The sequence below is a fragment of the Cyprinus carpio genome, chromosome A6, assembly GCF_018340385.1.
Source record: "Cyprinus carpio isolate SPL01 chromosome A6, ASM1834038v1, whole genome shotgun sequence".
Lineage (NCBI taxonomy): Eukaryota > Metazoa > Chordata > Actinopteri > Cypriniformes > Cyprinidae > Cyprinus > Cyprinus carpio.
Window position 1 is genome coordinate 10,936,442 of NC_056577.1, and position 24,462 is coordinate 10,960,903.

General features: G+C 37.0%; 1 protein-coding gene across 5 annotated transcripts in view; it reads right to left on the reverse strand.

Moving 5' to 3' along the window:
• LOC109096555 (arf-GAP with GTPase, ANK repeat and PH domain-containing protein 1) overlaps positions 1-24,462 on the reverse strand; it is a 190,059-nt gene that overhangs the window by 27,255 nt on the left and 138,342 nt on the right. For all 5 annotated transcript variants that reach the window (XM_042758027.1, XM_042758028.1, XM_042758026.1 and 2 more), the window contains 5 exons: positions 22,576-22,741; positions 19,616-19,777; positions 14,590-14,751; positions 979-1,133; positions 44-134 (listed from right to left, as the gene is read on the reverse strand). In XM_042758027.1, coding sequence (XP_042613961.1) covers positions 44-134; positions 979-1,133; positions 14,590-14,751; positions 19,616-19,777; positions 22,576-22,741 — 736 coding nt within the window. The remainder of the gene's footprint in view (positions 1-43; positions 135-978; positions 1,134-14,589; positions 14,752-19,615; positions 19,778-22,575; positions 22,742-24,462) is intronic.

Below are 24,462 nucleotides of genomic sequence, written 5' to 3' on the forward strand. Positions count from 1 at the left end.
TACGAAAGGTACATGCTGATCTCAAGTTTATAGCAAAACTCACTCTGGGCTTCACAATCCACACAGCGCGTGTTTCCTCTCATGTTCCTGACAGACTGCAGAGCCATGGCTTCTGATTGGCTGCTCAGACGAGACTGTGGGCACATTCACGAAAGTTAAAGTTTATTTGAATGGTAATGACTTATAAAGCATGTTATTAAGCATCATTAGACAATTCTGACAACACAGCAACATTCCACTTTGCATTTCATGCTGAAATGAGATTCAAAAGCAGGGAAAGAAGGGGAACTAAATAAAAAGGATAGAGGTACTCGGTAGAAGGTCCAGGGAAATGCAATTTTTCCTGGCCTGAGGCATAAACACACAGTGGGTTGAGAGTTAAGACTGTAGCTGTGAAGCAGGAATGTCATGCTGCAAAAGGGTAATATTACAACGAAAGTAATTACCGTTTTTAAATGTGTGCATGAATGTATGTATGATATACATACTGTTTAGTTATATGTACATACATTTAGCCCTATAACAAGGAGGTGTGGCATTTTAATTATCTTTGCACTTGATACAACATCAGCACTTTGATAAGAAAGGATGCAGCAAATAACACTGACTACAATAATTTAAATCATGGATTTTCAAACTGGGGATCAAAAGGGTGCTAGGAGATCCTATACTAATACTATGTTGGAACACATTACTTTAAGTTGGGAAACAAATGTTTTTCATTTGTTAATAAGAAATGAAACTAATAATATAATAATAATAATAATGAAAGATTAAATCAAACCTTGTTTGTTTTAAGCATTTTATTTTTATAAATGAGGCTTTTTGGCCTTACATTTTTTACTTTATACTCCCCCATGCCTGCACAGAAGAGGTGTATTCAGGTTACTGTATGTTCAAATTGCATTTTTAGGGTATCTTTGAAAAAATGAATGGTTGAGCATCAAGTAACAGATCCACTATACATATTTTTTCTACCTTCTGTTTGCTGCTCTCACAGGACTGTAGACTCGCCAGAATCTGGCTCTCAATGGCCTGGACCCAAGCGTCCCGCTCCTCATAGGACGTTGCCTCAAAATTCCAGGTCTGGCCCGTAAGAGAAACAATGATGAACTCAAAGTTGTCCTCTTGTTCTAGATCAGATGGGAGAAAGTATTCAAGATAATTACTTATCAAAAGCTACAACAACACAGATACCGTATTTTCCCCATTAAGTAGTGTATGTGATCTTTGAAGATTTTGGTCTTTTTTTGTTTGTTTGTTTTGAACATTTTATGAATGTGGTCTTAATAAAATTACATGAATGATTAACTCAAACACTTTGGTTGTACTGTTCTAGGATAAAAGTCCCCAGGATGGATTCTTGCCCCTGTAGAGCACCTGTTAGGTGTGGGACACACTCCGCATCCCTTGACCTGGGAAGCTTGCCCCATGACCCTGGTCAGGATATGCCTCTAATTACAAACCAGACCAGACCAGACTCCTGATCTTTCCAACCGTGCTGCTGGTCCTGTCCACAACACTCCCTAGGCAAACTGACATATGGATCTGCTATCCAGGGCCCTGGTTAGGTTAATGGGCCAATCATGAGACAATTAGGAAAATGTGTGTGTGAGTGAATGAGAGAGTGAGAGCGAGAGCGAGAGACCCCTTTTCAAGAGTTTATCTCGGGAGCTTGAGTACAGGGAAATGGAAGGAGGTTATTTAACGGTACTGAGGGTCAACATTTGGAAAGTGTTAGGAACAAAAGGCCATTGACGGGATGATCAGAGGGGACAGCAATGGAAGGGACATGCAGATGGCTCGAACAGAGAACCTACATTGATGAGATGTGATGGTGTGTCACAATCAAAGGCATCCCATCCGAAACACGATCCGAGGCAGTAAGAGATCACACACTTTACACATTCTGTTTATAATTTACTCTGGAGGGGCAATTACATAATGAAGACGTAATCAGGGAAGTAATACCCCTCCACACACACACAAAAGAGGCATCCCTAAGGCCAAAATGCCATGAAGTGGAAAACCCCACGCTCCCCATAGCATCTGCAAGGCCAATGAGAAACAGGAACAGGAAACAACCTAGAAACTAGTATAAACTCTTCAATATAATCTCTCATGGACAGCTGGTATCCCTGAAAGACAAACCTACAAATCCGGTCAAAAGTATGGAATGATTAAGATATCCTGATGCTTTGGAAAGAGTTTTTAATGCTCACCAAGGGTGTATTTAATTTTCAACAGCCCTTACTCCAGTTTTCAGTGCCACAAGATCCTCCTGAAATCACTTTAATATGCTGACTTGATGCACCGGTAACATTTCTTATTATTATCAATGATATGATGATAACAGAAGTGATGGAAGCAAGCAAATATGGGAGCCAAGAGGGCCCACACAGAAGACTCACAGTTTGTAAATCCACAGTCTGAGCTTTCTCTCACTCAGGCATAGAACATACATTCTACTAGATGGCTGTTGGCTGTAGTCTCTGCCGTGTGTTCAAGAGCAACTTTTCGGATCAGATACAATGTGATGCAACACCACAGTCAGCTTTTGTCGCCACTAGTTCTTTGATGATGGTTTGGTGTGTCTGGGCCTTAAGAGAGCAGTTCTTGCTAGAATAAGCTGTAATGTGGACCAGACATTATGCTGCTAGTCTGCCTCTTTGAATCAGTCATTTAGCCAAAAGCAAGTTAACCCTCTGGAGTCGATCAACGCGGATACGCGTTTTGAATAATTTAAAATAACTTAAATTACACTTTCAGTTTTGATCGTACAGATAAGAGCAATACATCAACCTAATCTGTAAAGGGTCTTCTTTTATTAGTATACACACATAATAACAACAAAACTTTGTGCATTTGTAAAATAAAGAAAACAAACAGAGTGCGCTGTCTGCCGCCTTGGTTCTGCATGATCTTCATTTAGAAACGCGTCATTAAAATGAACTGTAACTCAGTGAATACTCAACACAGAGACATGAGAGAGATATTCCTATCAAAAACAAATTTTCTGTGATAAAGTAATTCATATGAAAACAACGCGATGTCCAGTCTTTCACGTCTCCCTTCATTATATCTAATGCGACCACGCACACGCGCCGAGCACGCTATTGAGATTATAATCATCCACGTGAAGCTCGCGGCTGTAAACGCCCTCATCAGAGCAAACAAAGCAGCGAGACTGTTCTTCAAGTTTTATTTTTTTATTTTACTGTCCGCTTCGTGCTAAGAGGAATAATACCGGTACATAATTCACCTCAAGAAGACGTGCTGAGAAGAATAAGATTTGGATTACCTCAGAAAAAAGAATCAAGCGGCTTAAAACAGGTCATAAACATGAGTAAGTCTTTTTTATTATTAATCCACTTGTATTAGTTTTCATATAACTTGTACACATTTTACTAGTTAGACTTTTTCAAAATATAATTCCTGACTAAATGTATAATCAAGTGAAACATTATGAAGTTTCATTTACATCACCTCAATGTTTCACGATGCCAGGATTTTTTTTTATTATTATTATATATATTTTTTTATGTTCTAACGTATAATATAGACAGCAATACGACGTAAAAGTAATATGAGGTATGTGCCAGGTATGTGATGTTCATTTATATATTTCAACATGACAATACCAGTCAAAACTTTTGAACAGTAAGATTTTTAATGTTTTTGTAAAGAATTCTCTTCTGCTGACCAAGCCTGCATTTATTGATCCAAAATACAGAAAGTTGCATTTGCTAAAGCAGTAATATTGTGAAATATTTTTACTATTTTAAATAACTGCTTTCTATTTTAATATATTTTAAAATAAAATCTATCACATCCATCAAAGCTGAATTTTCAGCATCATTACTCCAGTCTTACTCCAAGTGTAACAATATACACTATACCATTCAAAAGCTGGGAGTCAGTATATATAGAAATTAAAACTTTTATTTAGCACAAAAGTGATGATAAATACAATAATCATGTTACAAATTATGCTGTTCTTTCAATTAATCAAAAGAATATATATAATAATAATAATAACAAATGTTTTTTTTGAGCAGCAAATCAGAATATTAGAATGATTTCTTAAGGATCGTGTGACTGGAGTAATGATGCTGAAAATTCAGCTTTGAAAGTCAGCTTTGATTATTCCTGATAAACTGTTTAACTGCACTCACAAGTGAATCAAGTTATTTTGTGGGATAATTAAATATATATTCTAAATAAACTATAAACATAAAAATATATACATTTATTTTGTCCTCACATTCTTTATTTTAGCTCTTCCCTCTCAGTCACACACCTGGCTGAAAGGCTCATTATGCAGCTCATTATGCGGGCCTTTGTCTTCTCAGGTGTGAATCACACTAATATTCATGGTCAATCACGCCTACTCGCATATGCCCTTTCATAACAAAAAGTGTCTTAGAAAATTTAAATCAATCTATTGTTTTCTGTGAGTGAGTAAACAAGACGATTTTCACATCATTTTGAAGCAAAAATTCTAGGCTACAAGGTCCATGTTTGACAGTCTTACGAACAAATGTTCTCTAGGTGTTTTATGACCTTATTTTAGTGACTTCAAAATTATAGTTTTTCTCTAAACACGCATAAACGTTGTTTTCTCAAAAACACAATCATGTACAGACATGCTATTTAAATATTACTGTAGCCCAGTTTGTACTGAATATAGTGTTTTCAGACTTTAGCCATGTATATATTTATAAGCAACTGAAAAAAGCACAAAAGTCAGGGGATGTCAAAACTTCTCCAGGCCCCCAAAACCCCTTAGACCCCAGAGGGTTAAAAACAAAAGTATCAATTGCATTCACAGCTGGTTTGTTCTTTTTCCCATAAACAAGTCTTTAACCCCCATCTGTCTGTAAGACTTATCTTCCAGCCATTTCACAAGTTTAATCAGCGGGAAATCTGTGCAGCAACACCATTTCCTCTCCTTCAGTCAATCACAGGTCTAATTGGACTCCTATCATACAAGTCATATTAAAGGTCCCGCAGGGCCACAGGCCACCCTCACCGCTGTAAAAGAGCCTTGTGTTCAAATCTCAAAATTCCTTGGCATGCTTGGCAGCCAGAGTGCTGAAAAAAAAAAGAGATCTTTCCTGTTCTGGATCAAAAGTAAAAGCAGACAATAGAAAATGTGCTAATTTACAGCAATAGTCAAACTCAAAACACCAACAAAAAGTGGCTGGGGAGTCTGAGCCTATTATTTATTCATTTTTGATGTTTTTTATTATTATTATCAAGATTTGCAAGGTTTGCGGGCTGGTGGGATCACTGGAGCATCGCAGCCTAGATTGGACCCACCCTTCAAAGGCACCGGGCCCTCTGGGGTCAGCAGCAATGTTCTCACCCTAATTAAATCGCAGTGCTGTTGGGGAGAGGGCGGTATTTGACAATTATGAAAAGCAACAATGCAGAAAGACGATATTTGGAGGCAAATATGAAGATTGGCTCCGCCCCCTCCCCTTAGCACACAATTAATAAGAAAACAATTGTGTAATACAAAAACTGCGATGACAGGGCATCAGGCTGCCACCCATCCCCTCTATTTCGCCCTTAAACTTTACAATGGGGCAGCTATCATTCATTGGGAGCCTGGTACTGTTCTCAATATTCCACAAGCCACTAATAGGGCAATCATTATGTTTCACACAATTTAGACTGAAAGCATCCAATCACTTACATGCTTTTCTATTCTTGCGCTGTGATGTTCAGGCATATTGCAGCGGCAAGGAAATTTGTGAACTCTGACACAGGCAACCTTTACCAACAAACGGCACGCAATCAACTCGGAGAGCAAGGATTCAGCATGAACAGAAATGTGGCAGAGGGTGTTACCTCCACACGGCCCAGACGGCAGTGCTCGGGGGTACAGTAGAAGAGTTGAATGGTTGGAAACACAAATTAACCGAGCGAAATGTCAAAGCACACAGTATTGCTTTGTGACACAGGTCATTAATTCCCATATTATCCCCTCCCTTTTCAAGCATCCAGCATTAATAACCTGGCAAATATTACAGGAGTTAATCACATCCAGGGAAAAATGTGAACAAATAAATAAAGCAGGGGATGGGTGGAGTCATGGGAAAGGGGGCGTATGAAGGGGAGGGGCCAAAGCGCTCATCACCTCCCACAATGAGTCCAATATCTCCAAATGACATCATCCAATTTGCCATCACTGCACTAAATTATCAAAACCCAAACACGAGACTTTAACACATACAAACATGATTATGGAAGCAAAGCATCATTTTACAATCATTACAAGCTCTAAAACTGTAAGTGCCGTGCAGCGAGTTTCGTGAGGGAGAACGATGAGGGAGGACAGAAGGATAAAGCATAATCACGCATTTGTGAGGGGCTTGTCAACAACAACAAAAAAAGAGGGGTACTTCCCCCACTGTCTGTTTTCTAGAGCTAGTTACTTTCTCTGTTGGAGGCACTGCTGTAAATGTTGCGCAGACTACCGACGTGATTTAGTTTCCATGCCCTACGTTTGGCTGCATCCGATGACAAGCAGAGGAATAGATGGAGAGAAAGAAAAAAACAAAAAAAAAACAAAAGGAGTGGAGAAAGTAGAAGAGCCAAAAAGATAAATATTTGGGGAAATGAGCAGGAAGTATCACAGAAGCTAAATATACTGTATATGACAGAATAAGGCAGGGCGAAAAACAAAGGATGAACTGCAGTCAGCAGTCAAAAGTGCAAATGTTCAAACAAATGAGAACTATGCATAAATTAATTGGCTAATGAAGTCAATGGGTTTGAAGCAGGGGTTCAAAACACATTGCATTAGTTTAAAAAGGCATAATAATGCACCGTTTGAGTGGAAAACTGCAAGACAAAACAGGTTATGTCCATGTTATCAAGCAGAGCATGTGAATGAAAAATAAAGATGAATGAATAAATCTGTGCATTTCATAAAAGATGAAAAAAATTCCGCCACACCAATTTATCTAAGGTCTTTAACAGCATTCTGTGATGGAAATGAAAATGGTATAAGTGACTTTTGCATAGCTTTACAGGCTGATTGGAAATGTTCACAAAAATATTGCGTTCATGTTATATTTACTTTCTTGGTAAAAATACTTAAATACTTGAGATGACATATGAACAAAGTTGTCTCACTATTATTATTTTTTTTAATATATAAAAAAACCCTATTAGGGTCAAACCTTGATTATTTTTACGCATTTTATATTTGCACATTTTTAAAGAGATGTGTTTATTTCACAGTGTTGTAATAAATGTAATAATATTTTTAATAGATTTTCATATTTAATGACTGAAAGTCTGGATCTGGGACAGAGCTAAAACAAACAAACAAACAATTAAAAGTATTTAAAAAGCAAAAGCATTCAAAAAGAAAAAAGAAAAAAAGAAGAAAAAGGTGAAGGCATGGCAAAAAGTTTGCAAGAAAGTTTTAAAATTACTGTGATATGCAAAATCCAGTTTCAATAATTTCTTTCTCAGTTCACTGTGTTCACAGGTCTAGTCTCATCTCTTTAAATAACTGCTCATTTCCCAGCTGTGCTGACAACTGACCTGAAGTGTCTTCGGCTCTATGCAGTCTCACTTTTTCCACTTAGGCCTAAGGGGACATTTGTTACACAACAGTAATCCTGAAAAAACAATCCCATCCAGTCCTTTCCATGTGCACAGCATCAGAGAGGAAAAAACTACAATAACATGGCCCGGAATCAAGCTATTTTCCACACAATAGACTCTGTAAAATCTGTATGGGATACATTTACTCTGTCTTATTGTCTACGTGCCATGCTTGATCCCCCACACAAACCATTCTTTGCCTTCTAGTAACATCAATTCCATGAATGTCGGCTCTTAACACCTCTCTCTCTCTCTCTCATTTGTAGGTCTTAAAAGACATTTCAAAATAGCCTTTGTTGATCACAGAGAGCAACTTTGAGTTTAAGATATAAACGGTCCTTTTTCCATACCATTAGGAAGCCATAAGCCCATCTTCACTTTGTTCCTGCCAGTAACAGTGCAGAGCTGTTCACCTGCAGAATGCTTTAATTAAAAGTTGCGGCCATGTGCCAGACTGATTCCAGCTGAGGACACATGTGAGGCCCCGCAATCTTATGGAATGTCTTTCTCTTTCTGGCTGCTGCTTAAAACGTATCGCCTTCCTGAGGTATCCATGTCTTTGTGTGATCATCAAGACATTCATGAGGCTCCCACTGTCCCTGTAGAGTGCAGAGCCCACGCCGTCTACCTGATCCGGTTTCAAAGCCTCTCACATTCTCCTGCTCTTATCAAACGTAGTAATTACTTAACAAGGGCCACTTAGGGCCGTACAGCTCAGCGGTAATTGATAGACTGTGATCGTCCATGCAGTAAGTTTGCCATTTGAGTGCTGGGCCTTCAGCGGCCCACTGTGGGGGGGTTCGAGGAGTTGATCTTCAGGGGGATTAAAGAAGAATGTGTGTGAGAAGACTTTGTCTCGGAGAAAGGAGAACAGGTGAGCTGAAATTAGAGAAAGACCCATGAACTGCCATAATGTTAGCTGAGAATCATCAGCATGTTGAGATTGTGTGCGTTCAGGGACACACAATCCAAATGATTCCAATGTTAAATCGATTTAGAGTCTCTTACAAAAGCAGTGCATCATTTATACTGAAGAACAATATTTTATTTACACATTTAATTACATTAAATGGAAAAAAGCGCCAGCTAACTGACGAAAGTAAAACTCAAAAACCAGCTAACTGTATATAGATGAAGCCTACGAAAACATATAAGGTTACATTTTACCCCAAAATAAAAAGAATGATCTATGATCCATGATTTAATCACTGAATCACTTTGTCAGTGTGTTGAACTTGAGATCGGGATCAATCCGATTTTGTGAAACAATCATTAGGGCTGGTTTTGAAAACTGGGTTCAATTAATTCATTAAAAAAAAAAGACCAATTCAAAATAACTATTTGTTCTCAAATCAATTTATGAATGTTAGGGCAGATAGAGAGTTACTTAAACTTCGGTTTGTTCCACAAAATAATGGCATGACTTTGTAAGACTTGAAATAATAGATCTTAAGTCATATGGATAAATTTGATACATTATTTGGTGATGCTACTGTACAATGTAATTGTATTCAATTGTATGTAAATATGCATAAAGTAGTTTTTGTACAAGAGCAATGATTTTTTTTATTACAGTAATGCTAATGTGATTTTTTTTTTGTATTACAGTAATTCAAATTCAGAGGGAAATTGTGCTTAACTAATGAAAATAATGTCACAATGCAATCTTAATGGTCTTAAATTAGTTTCAATGTCTTTCAGCAAAATAATATTTATTTCGATTTTGGAATGAAATATGACCAAAAGTTTTTACCAGGTTTTGTCACATATTTTGCAACGCACACAGTGTTTCAGCACCACCATGAGAGTACATGTAAATGTGTGCATGCTCTATAAAACACTATGAGCGCAGTACCTGAGCTTGACAGTATGTGTGTGTTATATAAAACACTAAGAGCGTGGTACCTGGCTGGTGGAGCTCATGAATAACAAAGAGGCTGACAGCCTTATCCCTCAGCAGGCCCGCGGCGTGACAGCACTCCCCGGCCCCACACACAAGTGCTTAATGGCTAAATTGGGAGACTGTTACTAATCGCTTATTGAATAATGAAAGTGACACAGCTGATAAAAGATTTCAATACTGTAGATTATTTATAATATTTCACTTAAGTGCCTGCCTGACGAATGGGGGCTGGGGAAGAGGCCCGGGCAGTGTCTGACAACGTTCAACCTTTTCAAAAAGCGTGAATCAGGGCAAGACAAAGTGGCTCTTCAGGGTTAGGAAAAAGAAAAGGGAGGAGGGAGGATGGGGAAAGAGTGAAAGAAAGATAGTGATGGTGAGAAATAAAGAGGGGGCGAGTGAGGTACATTAATGCAACCCCATTTCTCACAGAAGACCCCTACAGGTCAGAAACGACAAGAAAAATCTCTTTGTTTCAGTACAAAAAATTATAATCCTTCTGAATGTTACATTTGAAAATAGAAAATGTGTTATGCCACAGTGAAGGAAGAAATATAATTCATTTTCATATGACCCCAGAATATCAATCATAATAATCACAGCTTCATCAACAGATTGTTTTTTTTTTTTTTTTTTTTTGTATTTCGGTAACTTTTATATTTTTTAAGAGATTTCCAGATTACAATGGAAAATAAAATGTAAGGTTTAGAGATTTATCAACCAAGACTAAATAACATTTTGAAACAATGTTCATGTATCTGCCTTCTACAATCTAAGGACTATCAGGGTTCTCATTTCCCATGATTCCACTCTTCCATGACCACATGGTGGCACCATAGAGAGTATTAAGTGGAACAGATGGTCTCTCAAAAATCTCAAATGCTAAGGTCATGGTAGAGATGGTACAGTGGTTCTCAACTGGTTTTGCTAAAATTCCCAAATTTTACATTGATGGTAATCCAATCCAACACTATAAAATCAGACATTGCATTACTGTGAAAACTGACTGGCAAAATGATTGTGCATGTTAACATACATACACTAACATTCGAAAGTTTGGGGTTGGTAAGTTTTTTTTTAGTTTTAGTCTCTTATGCTCACCAAGAAATCTTCAGTAACATTATAAATATCTTTACTGTCACTTTTGATCATTTTCATGCATTCTTGCTGAATTAAAATATTCATTTAAAAAAAAATATTTCTGACCCCAACCTTTTCAATGGTACTATATGCTACATAATTTATACAATATAAAATTTTATATATTAATCTTGTGGTTATTTTAGTATTATTTTCCTATGTGTATTCAATCAATGCCACTGCTTATACATGATAAGAGAAATTATTATTTTCCTATGTGTATTCAATCAATGCCACTGCTTATACATGATTAATCTTGGTCACTTACATGAGTTACAGAGATTTCTTTAGCATTGTTTTCTATTCTGTCCGGTAACAGACCTCTATAGTTGAGAACCAATGAATGCATAAATATATAGTATTTAATACTGATAGAAATATGCTGAATAAATTTCATTCTGATACAAATTTGATGTGACACACTGATGTGTATGCATACATGCACACACACTCTTCCCTCACTGACAATATATTGGCCCCCTTTGGGAGAGGATCAATAAGGGTGATTGGGAACATTTTAAACAAGCACTGATCCTCGGCTCTCAAGAGGCCGGGGCCACCCACACAAGCCCAGTCTAATTAATCACACACTCTCTGAGCTGACACACACTCATCCATCATTCCTACATCATTCCTCTCTCACACACACAAACACAGACAACCTTACAACACTTCAGAACTGTACTCTCACCCTGTCAAGAGGTTATGAACTACTTACTGTAAACTGAAGACCCATTTACACCAAGTGTTCCCAAACATTACATTGTAATCTAGCAATTTTTTTCAGTTGCAAATAAATAAACGTGTAGGTTAATTTACTTCAATCCAAATTTTCTTTCAAAGAGTAATACAAGTTTGTCATTAGACATGTTTAATATTGAAATATTATTACTATTTAATGTAACCATTTTCTATTTTAATACATTTTATAATGTAATGTATTCCTGTGATGCAAAGTTGAATTTTCAGAAGCCATTACTTCAGTCTTCAGTGTCCCATGATCCTTCAGAAATCATTATAATATGCTGATTTGGTGCTCAAGAAACATATTTTTTTTTTTTTACTATCGATGTTGCTGCTTAATATTTTTGTGGAAACTATTCTGTACTGTATATATATATATTAGGATTTTTTGATAAATAGAATTGTTCAGCATTTACTTAAAATCATTTTGCAACAATTTAAGTCTTGAGCATAACTTTTTCCTTGCTGAATAAATGTTTTTTTAAACAACTTATAGTCCACACACTAATCACATGTACATCACATTTAAAATGTAGGCCTACTGCAAAGTTGTACAAACAATACTGTGTGTAGTTATATACAATGCTAATTAAACCAATTCTCTATGAGAATGAGTACTAAAATAAATACAAATATCTATCCATTGTGTCAGAATGTTGTCTGCAGTGATGAGTGGAATCTGTGCGTGTGTGTGAGTGACAGACGGCGTTTAACCGGCTTGTCTGTGTGAGTGTGTAATAATCACTCAGCATATTTCTCTTGCTCCACGCAGGCCTGTCAGCTGCCTGAACCATACTGATGGCAGGAAACATATTACACATCTGCTGCTCAGAAACATCTGTTCCACTGCACCATCACAGCAGACACAACTTCACTGTGTGACAGTGTGTGCTCGCTTGTGGTTATGTGTGTGTGACAGCAGCAGTTTATGCAGCTTATGGTGTTTGTATACATGCTGGTATATGGGAAGGGTTCTTTGACTATAATGAAATGTACAGATGACCGTATATACAGGCGCTTCTCAATAAATTAGAATGTCGTGGAAAAGTTCATTTATTTCAGTAATTCAACTCAAATTGTGAAACTTTCATGAAAACAGTGGTGTAAAATTTGATGATTATGTTAACCAGCATGATTTGAGAATGTTTCTAAGAGCAAGTTTGACGTTTTCTACAAAGGAGTTTATACTGTCAATTTCACAAATTGAAATAGTTTATATTTAAAAGGACATACACAATGAACAATTGTAGCATTTGGACCAATCTGACACACAATTGTTCATTAGATTAAACAAATCAATTATTCATTAGATTAACAAACAATCACAGACCCCTCACCCAACACTAGACTCGGTGACTATATGTCTGAACAATCTCCAGGCCGGGACACAGCCAGATCAAATAAACTTTACGACCTAAAAGTATGTAGAGAGAATCTTCCTCCCTACCCTAATTATCTCTAAAACAGACACATACTGCTATGGCAAAGACTTCTTTCAATTAATTCATAGACAGTTTTTTCTATGACCTCCCTATCATGCATATCCCCAGATCATTGTGTATGATTATTACCTTCTTGTATATGGTCTCGTGTAGTGTATACTGTCTTATGCATGTGTTATGATAGATCACTAGTTAATATAACCTCACCTATACCATGTTTGGTATCTATGAGTTCATATTTTCATGATCTAAATGAGAATGTATGTTATATGTTGATACCTATGCAACACATTAGTATTATAAGAATCTTGAAGATTCTTCTCTTGAATGCCCAATCAAGTTTCATATGCAAAACACCATGCTTGAGACAAAGGATCGTAAAATTTCCCTCCAAAAGTACTATTCCTCATTGGCTCACTCAAATCCTGAGAGGTATGACCTGCTTTGAACTTATAAGGCCTCACATCAGTGACACTCTGGGGCTTTTTGGGGTTTTGTCTCTTGTCTCTGCTCTCATCACCCTCCCTGGGCGGGCGCAGTCACGCCTGGCAGGCCTCACCTACAGCCATGCCTTCACTTTCCACCTGGGAGAAAACTCTCCCGACTACCACAGAGTCAGAATAACATCTTTTTGGAGTTCATCACTCTTCAAACCCGGAAGAACGTGATCGAGACTCCTACATCACCGAACCTCAAAACCATCAAGTTTTTCATCCGAGCTGGCATCCGGACGCTTGTTCAAGGCCAAGGCAATCCAAGTATCATACATTTAACTAAACTAAACAGAGGTTTAGGATAACCTGTAGACCCCGTTATAAAACAGCGTTGATGGTTTTACTCAGTTGGTTAACTGACTAATTTTCCATTACTGCATTCTCTGGTTTCTTTTACCGTTTCAGTCATCCACTTCCAACCTCCCCATGAATGAGTGATTTGTATATTTGTTTGTTTGTCTAGATTAGTTACGTGTTAGTGTTTCATTAATAAAACTTTACAGTTTCTGGTTCTGTCACTGCTTGTGAATAGTGTCCGTTCTACGATCTATAGCTACATGCTCTTATGCATTACTGTAAGAAAGTGGCCATGAAAATATCCTTTCTTAGAGTTGATATGACATTATACTGAATGTTCGCTGGACAAACAGATTAGCTGATTGTAATATTAATTCTGCAACAGTTACTACTGGCAGCTGAGGTAAATAATTGTAATTAATTATAATTAATTGTAATTATGTATATACACTTCCCTTTTGAGCTAATTTTCTACACAATGTTATATCAAAATAGCTCTGTGCATTATTTCTTGCAGTACAAACGAAGTGCATTACACGGCAATATTGACAAAATAAAAACAGTCACTGTTGTTGACTGAATAACTTTATCAGTTTTAATAATACCTCTACTGAAAAACTTCAAGAACTCTGTTCTACTGCATTTTTTTTACTCATACTGCATACTACAATTTTCCATTTGTTTCTTTCCAGGTTTAAACAGGTTTTAGATTTAACATTTTTCTGCGTGGACTTTTGTGCAACTCACCCTCATATCACTCACCCTGTGAAACATTAAATAACATTGCAGTTAGATATGATGTTAAAGATCATTTAAGAACCAATGCATTAAAGTGGTTCTTAGGAACGTGACTGAATTTACAGACCAAGAGATGGTCAGTAGAGATCTGACCAGATCTGAGAGGAAGAGAAGACTACAGATGAAGTGGTACAGAGAAAGGATGTACCTTCTGCAGTTCCAGAGAAGCCGTCCACCTTGAAGTTGCTGGTACTCTTCTTCCTCCTGTGTTTTTTGCGGTTGGCGTGGGGTGATGGGGGCGGGTCCATCTTTGGACTGGTGGTACTGGATATGCTTGGACTGGAGCACACAGAATCTCCCAGACCGGTCTCTGGACACAAAGAAAGAGAGACTGATGTAAATGTTCAGCCCTTTTTTATCTCACGCATATAGAATATTCTGTGCTATCTGCTCTCTATCAAATCATTTATAAACTATCGAACGCTCGCATTCGTGTGAGGCCAGTTCTGACTGGCGTTTGGCTGGATTTTCCAGCTCAGGCTATCAGAAGGCTGCTTCATTTTTCATAAGCGGCACTGACAGCTGTGACTAGCGGCAGAATAAAATAACATTCAGTTCACATCAATATCAGGTGGGGTGAAAGCTCTGATGTGGGGAGGGGCTGGGGGGATATTCAGGCTGGTACTGAGCATGCTCCCAGCGCCATGCATCAGCAGACAGCCCCAAGGATGGCCGTAACTTATTTTACAATCGTTTAGTCTCAGCTCAAGTGGAAAACGTGACAACTTATCTCTGCTGACAAGATGCCATCCCAAAGTGAACAATTAACCACCTCGTTCTAACAGTCCCATTGTTCGAGCTCTCCCTCTCACATACCTCAACGTCAAATACACCTTTTTCCTCTCCCTCATATTCTCCATCCTTGTCTTCTCAAGCTCAATGCTTTCTCAAAAAGTCATTTATTAGTCTGGTATAATTCTAGCAGATGTTCGGTCACAGTCCGTTTGCTTTCAGTTTTTGTTGTAAGGTATATCCAGTTACTTCGGAGGAGAGAAAGAGCAACACACCACGGAACCACATACATTATTATGGAATAATACACTTCAAGGCAAAGGCTAAATGTCTGTCATCTTTTACAGCGAACAACACAAACTAAAATAAACAAGTGAGTGATGCTTGTGGGTGGTTGCCAGGTCATTGTGAAAAACAGTGCTTTAAGGATCAATTTTGGTCCAGATCTATAATTTATTTAAAGATATTTTAAAAATGCAATTCATACACACAATGACTTGAATACACCTGATCTCTGATGAGTATGCTTTAAATTTCTGAATTAAGATTCAAGTTAATATTTTTTCAGGGTGGAAAAATGTCAGGGTGATGCATCCTCCCCCACAATTTATATATATATATATATATATATATATATATATATATATATATATATATATATATATATATATATAAATATATATATATATATTAATGCTTACACTGCATACACTCACATGTATTTATGAATTTAATTCAGCAAGGATGTATTAAATGCATCAATAGTGACAGTAAAGACATTTATAATGTTATAAAAGATTTCTATTTCAAATGAAGGAAGTTCTTTTGAACGTTTTATTCATTAAAAATCGCTGAGCACCAAATCAGCATAGTATGATTTCTAAAGGATCATGTGACACCCGAATACTGGAACAATGGCTGCTGAAAATAACTACATGAATTACATTTCACAATATATTAAAAAATATAACTGTAATTTATCATGGTGAGTACAAGAGGCTTATTAAAAAAAAAAAAAAAAAAATTGAAAAAAAAACAACAACTTTTTTTTAAAAACCTTACCGACCCATTTTGAATGGTAATGTATGCAAGTTATGTAAGTTTTTCAAAACTATGAAAGCAACATGAATACAAAGAGTACATATCTAGCTATGAATTTGCTATGTTTTTTTTCTTGGTTGTTGCCAAGCAATTGCTAGCTCGAAAGGGACAGAAGGAAGAAGGGACATCCCTATGTTTAAAAATATATATATTTGAGTGCATTTATCAACAAGTTGGGTGATGTGACATGATATCAGGGTTGTCAGGAACTTATCCTAAGGCGGGTTGAACCAAAAGCATGTACCCTAGAGCAGCGGTAATCAAAGAGACACTCATTACTTCTGCTGCTGTTTGTCTCTCATTATTAAGCGAAAGAGTGGGAAGATCAAGAATAGTCAGAGAGGGAGGGACAGAGGGGATATTTTTATGTGCAACTGTCTGCTTGGAGCAAAGGATGCTCCAGGTAAAGAGACAGGGATGTCACAGCCTTTCCAATGCCCTCAAGACAACATGGAGCGGGACAAAAAGACACTGAGAGCCCGATCACTGGAGGGGATCTTATCTCCTTTAAACGGACTTGGCTTTGTTTCCTCTGGAATAAAAGAGCTCATTACTGAGGCTGTGTTTTTCAAATGGCAGCCATGTCCAGTCAGGATGAATCTGCTCTGATGTGATCCAACTCATTCAGACGGCACACAGCCAAGTGTCAACCACTGTAGATCTTTCCAACATTGACCCTCTTACAATTACACTAAAGGTATCTTTAGTTCTAAATTATCTCAGTTCATCCAGCTAAGTTTATTTTGTATAAAAAGCACAAGGTTGTCAGTATCTGTTTTGTCACAACAATTGCGTTGTGGGAAATTAATTAGCAATCTTACTTACAGACAACTATTTTTTTTTCTGCTGATTTGTATGATTCTGAGTGCAAAAAAAAAAACTTTCCATCATGTACAGTTTTTTTTTCCTTCAGAAAAACAGAAGTTTTATAATTTATAAATAATTTAGAGATATTTAATACATAATTAGAAAAATATTGTCTTTAATGTACTTGCGAAAATAAAAGCAGTCAAATGTCAAAAGTTTAATTTTAATGATAATAAGCTTTCAAAATGGATCATTTAACTTACAACTTTGCAAAGGAGTGGATAAATATGTACTCTATTTAATATCAAATAACTTTCCATAAACAAATTTTGTCAAAAAATCTGTAATTTTCTGTCACCCTTTGGATGTACAGTAGTAAAACACCCACAGATGTAGCAGAAAACATCTGGGTCATGTTTGCATTTTCTTCCGTCACTGGTTATAATTCATTATTTTATGCCTAATTAGGCATAAAATAATGTCATTAGAAATAATTTGCACATGGAAATCGGCTGAGAATTGAACAAATAGTCGTAAACTGGCTCAGAGGAAGACAGGAATCATGTCTTTGTGGCAGTTTTTCTGGTAGTCAAGGGACAATACAAGACCTTATTAATGAATGTTGAAAGCTAAAATGCTACAAAATGCACATATTTTGTGAGAAACTGATGTGCTAGAGAAAAAAAACCCAACAACTTTTCAAAACAGAAATCCAAAATTAGTAAGAAAATAAGTATTGGCTTTTATTCAGCAAACATGAAAAATAATTTAGCTTCCTGGCTGCCTGTGACTACACAAAAGGCTAGAGGTTAGTCAACAGTCTCTTCCTCACAGCGCAAAGGGAGGAACATCAGTTAATTACTTTGCTACCACTTATCTCTCTCCACTTCCCTCAGAAAAAAGACAGGATCTCATTCCCGTCAGCTCCTGGGGGCAAGAGGTGACAAGCAATCAGCGTCCGGCACTACCGCCATCCAGCCATCAGATCTGATCCAGTCAGACCGTGGACAGACACATCATTAGGCCAGCAGAAAGGTCATTTTTAAGAGATTCCTGGGGGGAAGCATACAAGTACTCACACAACCTCATAACACAGCCCTCCTGAGAGCCGCAGTGTTGAACAACCATCCGGAATATCACTGAAGCAGGGGCCACTTATGGATTCTCCCACCAACTCCCCCACTGATACACACCTGATACATACATAGAACTCCTCATATATGCTTACTGTTTAAGAGAGGTTAACTATCCACATATTTTTACCTTTATTTAATTTTGTTTATTTTCTTTTCAGTGTAGGTTTCAATTTGTTAATTTTAATGATATATATATATATATATTTTCAATTCTGTTTAGTTTTACTATATATATATATATATATATATATATATATATATTTTCAATTCTGTTTAGTTTTTGTTCATCTTGTAGTGCGCTCTCTTGGTGTGTAGCACCTACAGCTCTGCATATTCTTCCAAAACTGCTACATTTCAGCATAGATTAAGTACAGATTGTTTTGTATACAAATTTAATGTGGCCTCAGCAAATAGGCTTTTTACAGATAGGGCAATGCAAATATTAACAAACCTTTCAGCAAAATGTGAAAAGGGAATTTACATAGAAGTCTTAAAGGCACAGTAGAAATTCCAAGGCCCATTACACACTCTACAGATAATGTACATAGTGCCGCATACCAGAAGATCTGTTTCACCGCTGAGCCTTTTTTTTTTGCTGAATTTTGACAATGCACTATAAAGCAATTCATAAAAAAATGTATTCCACACAATGGTACAGATATACAAACAGCACATTTTACTTACCAAGTATTACTGAATCTACACTATTAAACAGTTTATAGCTATACTAGTGAATTAAGAATTAGAATTACAATAAGAAAACTAAAATTTTAAAAGATGTTGAAGTCATGTGTGGGGTCTGTGGCTCAGCTGTGTGTTTGTAGAGCCCTGCTGCGGAAAAGCCCAGGAGCCCGTTTAAGTGTTTCACAGCTTTAATTGTTTTCAGGGGTTAACACAGAGTCAACTATAGGCAGGGGTCGAACAGCAGGCCTAAAACTAGTCACACCATGTCACTGCAATTCATCAGCACACATAAAAACGTTGTGCCTGACAGCTGTCAGTCCAATAGTGACGTCTGTGTATATGCCCATATCCCCTTGTGGCTGTTTCAACATGAAAGATTTCATAAAAATAGCCAAGTATGAAATTCTCTGACAACAGAAAGGTGACAGACTGATAAACATCATGCTCCAAACATTTCTCTTCTGCTAGCGACTCGTCATCGACAGATGAGCCTTTGGTTATGTGGTTCTCCTGAGTGGCCATTACTTTGATAAACAGTTAAAGCAGCATTAGAGCTTGACACAAGGATCAATGAAAGGTGGAGTGGGTGTATGTGCGTGTTTACAACTATAGGATAACAAATCACTGTTTAAGAAAAACCTTCAAGATGACAACAAGCAAACCCACCCAAAGCAGTTCGAGGGGGCTGCACATGGTAATGCACGCTACACTTACCTGTGCTGATTCCTGAGTTGGCAATGACTGTGGCATCACTCCATTGGTCAGCGCTGGAGACAGAGTATGAGCGCTGATGCATCCCATCCGGCCGACTGTTAAACGACATCAGACTGATGCCACTCGCCATCTGAGACGCAGAAGAACTACTGGTCACAGAGCCTGCGGGAGAGACGCATGATAATTAATACACCATTAATATGATAAACCCAATGCAACAAATTTCCTGATTTGTTCTTGTCATCTTGTCATTTTTGTTTGCATTATGGTGTAGATTTAGATTTTTTTTTTTTTCTCAAACTCAAGTTTATATAATGGTTAATAAAAATATTTTTACAACATGTACAATATAATGGCACTATACTGGTTATCAGCTAATATTAGAATTTGTATTTGGTCAGTTATTTAATACTGTATGGTCATTTAAAAAATGTTTACATTTAGATTACTTTTGAAATCATAATCAAAGTTTATATTTAAAAAGTATGAATAATTCAGTAAGGGGCTAGTTCTGTAGATTCAATGTGTATATATTTTCAATAAAAGCCTAGATTAAATGTGATCATATAAAGTGGTTGTGTCTCTTTAAAAAATTAGTTTAAACAGCTTACTATAGATTGGATTACTTTTATAATGTCTTTATGAAGTTTTTGAAGCTTACAATTGTTGTTACCTGGACTTTCAATGAATGGATAAGAGAATATAAAAAAAAAATCTCCATTTGTATTCGAAAAATGGATGAAAATCTTATGATTTTGAAATGACATGAAGCTAAGTAAATTATTTTTTTTTTTCATTTCGTGGTGAACTAACCTGTTAAATGTCATATGTAGCAAAAGTTTAATTACACACACACACACACACACACACACACACACACACACACACACACACATACACATATATATATATAAAATACTGTATGTTGTTGTGATGCATAAGTCATTTGTAGCATTTAAAATAATTACATTTTTAGCACTTTAATTTATTTAGACATGACAGTATGCAATTTTAATACCATCCACAACAAGAGAATGATTATCAACTTTTTTTTGACTTCTAGGTGTCATCTTCGAAAATACTTTTTGTTAATGATAATAATAATAAGCGTAACTAGCAATCATGCACAAAACTTCTTGATTTGTTGTCATCAAGGAGCATAAACAGTGAATTCAGATTACTATAATGTTAATTATCACCACCGTGAGGCATCATTAAACTGCAGAAGAGGTTCGTCTGACTCACATGGAAATTAAAGTGGACATCATAGGAAGTCGCATTTAATCGCACTAATAAGATTTCACCACAGCTGAGCAGAAAAGAACGCGGGAGGGATATGATATGACGCGCACATACAGACTCAAACACAATCAACCATAAGGCTTCTGGGCTTACGAACAGAACAAATTTAACTTTAACAATTTAACAGTTTGTCCAATAGCAGTGAACAAAATGCAAATAACACTGATTTGATGACACCGCTTGCTACAGTCACACACACACACACACACACACACACACACACACACACACACACACACACACACACACACACACACACAAAGAAAGAAAGAAACAAGGGGTTCAGTAACTGCTTCATTTTCCGTTTTTTAATATGTTGTTGTTGCTGCAAAAAGGTGTACCCACGGGCCTCCACTGGCCCGTTGCAAACTCAACTGAATGAAATGTCACGACTCAATTTAATCTCCATTGTAGCGGATAAATCAGACGGCAGCACCTTTGGGTAAATGGCAAAAGCTGATCATACTTCGGGACAGCCCTGATAAACTACATTTTTACATCAGTGGCCATCTGGAGGAAAATAAACAATATGTATGTATGAGGGCAGAGAAGGGTCTACGCACACACACACACACACAGCGTAAGAACAGCAGTGTGTGAAGATATGCTATAATGGATTCGGTGCATAATTGGCGCTCTCACAAAAAGAGATGTTAAGACCAAAGGAATAAGAGGTGTATGTGATCACGCTCCTGACCCAGCCCTGCAGTCTAATACTCAACTTAAAAAAGCTTCACTGCCTTACCACTGTGAATTATCTCTCTTTTCTCCTCTACCATTCCCTCCCTCCCTCATTCTCTCTCTCCTTCTCATTAGTGCTCATTTCGGACTTGCCTGACTGGAGAACGAGCGCTGATTGCATTAATATTCATGACAATAATTAGTACATGTATTATGGGTCACTGAATATTCATGCTATTAGTTTGGTCCTCCTGGTGCTGTGCGTGTGTGTGTATGTGCGCCCAAGAAGGGTCTTTAACACTCCTTGGGGGGCTTAAGGATTGTTGATCCAATGAGTGTTACACGAATAACTAAACAATAACTTAATTGTTTAATGCTCTACTAATAAATACCACTTCTTAGGCCTATTATATTGACATTAAGATACTTTTATAATACATTTGTTTTCTTGGAAAGCACTTGCTAAAACAATGTAAGGAAATGTTTTGTATTATTTCTAATAAGTATTAATTATTAGCCATCCATTCATTTTTACAAAACATTTGTTCAATTTATGGTCTGATATGTTGGAGTTTATGGAGGTTGTGTGTGTGTGTATATATAAAAGATTTTGGAGGTTATTTTCGCAGGGGAACATATGCATTTTATTACATAAAATAAAAATGAAGATCAATTAATATGGATCACTTTATTATAAAAAAAACATAACAAAAAACAAAGCAAAAGAAAATAAAGCATGATAATGTTTCATGGATAGATGGACAGTATTTTTTTATATTAAATACAATTTAATATATATATATATATATATATATATATTATATATATATATATATATATATATATATATATATATATATATATATATATATAATTTATTCAATTTTAAAATGTTGTTATATTTTTTTTACATTATTATCAAATTTATTTTTATTATAAACAAAAAACAAACAAACAAAAGATCATGATCATGTTACCTGGTGTCTGTCCAAGCTGCATGCTACTCATGTCCTTGGTCAGCCCATTTGTTTTGGGACTGGGGGCCGCACATGTGGAGATGGCCCTGGGGGGCCTCTTCCCTGGAACCTTCACTGTAGTCCGAAGCAGGTCGATCTCCTTCCCATGAACATTCTGCATATAATCCTTTAGGAAAAATGACAAAAGGATTTCTACAACAGCATTGGACACTCTGGGTGAAAAGTGTCTACTAAATTTATTTTGTCAGTACACAGTTAATTCTGTCCACCCTCTGGAGGTGAAGAAATCTATATTAATGTATTTGATATTCACGGTGAAGTGCAGAAAAACAGCCTTTTAGAACACGTTAAATCTTCTTTCTGAGCTTCTTTTTCCTCTTCTGCAGATCACAGCATGCCATCGTAGCATGTGTTGGGATTCTGACTGCGTTGTCTGGATTTGCGCATGGCTTTGCTTGCATTGATGATGAAAGTTACTCAATGCTAATAGGGATGCAATTACCAGCCGCAAGCTGTTGGCCCGCCACTCCTGAAGGGCTCTCCTGTGGCTTGTTAAACCATGTTGAGAGCTCTTGGCTTTGAATTGCCCTTTTGTTGGCCTCTAGTGAGGTATGGACACGTTATGCTCTTGCTGTAAATTGCTCTGTGCAGCACACATACACAGAGATTCTCAGGTCTTTGTGTTATTTGATTGGCACTCAGCTGATGTATGGCAGTTCCGGGTGGTACGCTCTCCCTCTCAAAGCCTTGCCCCTGCTCATTAAGGCGAAAGACTCCACGAAGCTGCTCCATTGAAGAACATAAGTTATTGCGTTTCAGGTAGGACATACACTCCAGGGACTGGTCCATATGTAACGCTTGATTTAAAATAAAGGACAAGCAAACCACTTGAGGGATTTAGTTAAGGGAGTTGAGTGCTCAAATGTGAACAGTTGATGAAAAGATCATCATCTGGCCACTTCAGGAGCAGATGTGGATTTAAAATTGATGCTCCACATCGATGAATCTATCAAATCGCACTGTGCTAAATCATGGTCACGTAATGTTTAACAAAAAAGTGCAAGTTTAATGAAACGCACAATAGTTATGTGCTTAAAAAAAAAAGATTACATAAAGTTGTGGTTGTAATGGATGTGAACATGGATGAGTTATTTGGGATTTTTTCCTCACTAATTAGGTTGCATCTAATGCCATCCAATTAATCAGCTGCATTAATATGATTTCTTTTTCACATAGTTGAGCAATTAAGAGCCCTGATTGAGTTTCATCCTATTAGCCTCCGCAAACACTCTAATTGACGCCTGTGTGGCAGACACCTGCTGATGAGAGGAACCTGTTCACAGCCAAGAGGAGGAGGGGGACTGTACATCATGACGCACACTTCCTTTAATTCACCCAGATGAACTTGCTGGACTAACATCTGTCAATGTGTCAGTAGGGCATCTTAGGCATATTGCAGATTCGTTCTTTTAAATCATAAAACTGCCTTGTTCTTGTTCATAGGGCTATATGCTATCCATACATTCTTCATCAATACATTCTACAGTATCTTTCATATGCATTTGAGATGTTAAAGGCACTTTGGAATTGGTTAGCACTAACAATAAGTTCTGATTACTCTCCAAAAAAATAAAAAAAATCCAGAGAAGGAAAACAACCAATAAAAGATGGCCATTTGCACTGGTGTGTAGGCAAACAGGTTGTCCGAGTTGGTAAATTATGACAAGCCATTACAGCGTTATATTACACATCAACCGCGTCAGCTGTGTGCAAACAGATGAGTCGGTAATTAAGGACAAGACAGTGTCATCAGACACCATGTTTACTGAGGACACAATAATCTGTTAAACAGCAGTGAAAAGAACATTTAAAAAAACCTGGATGTTA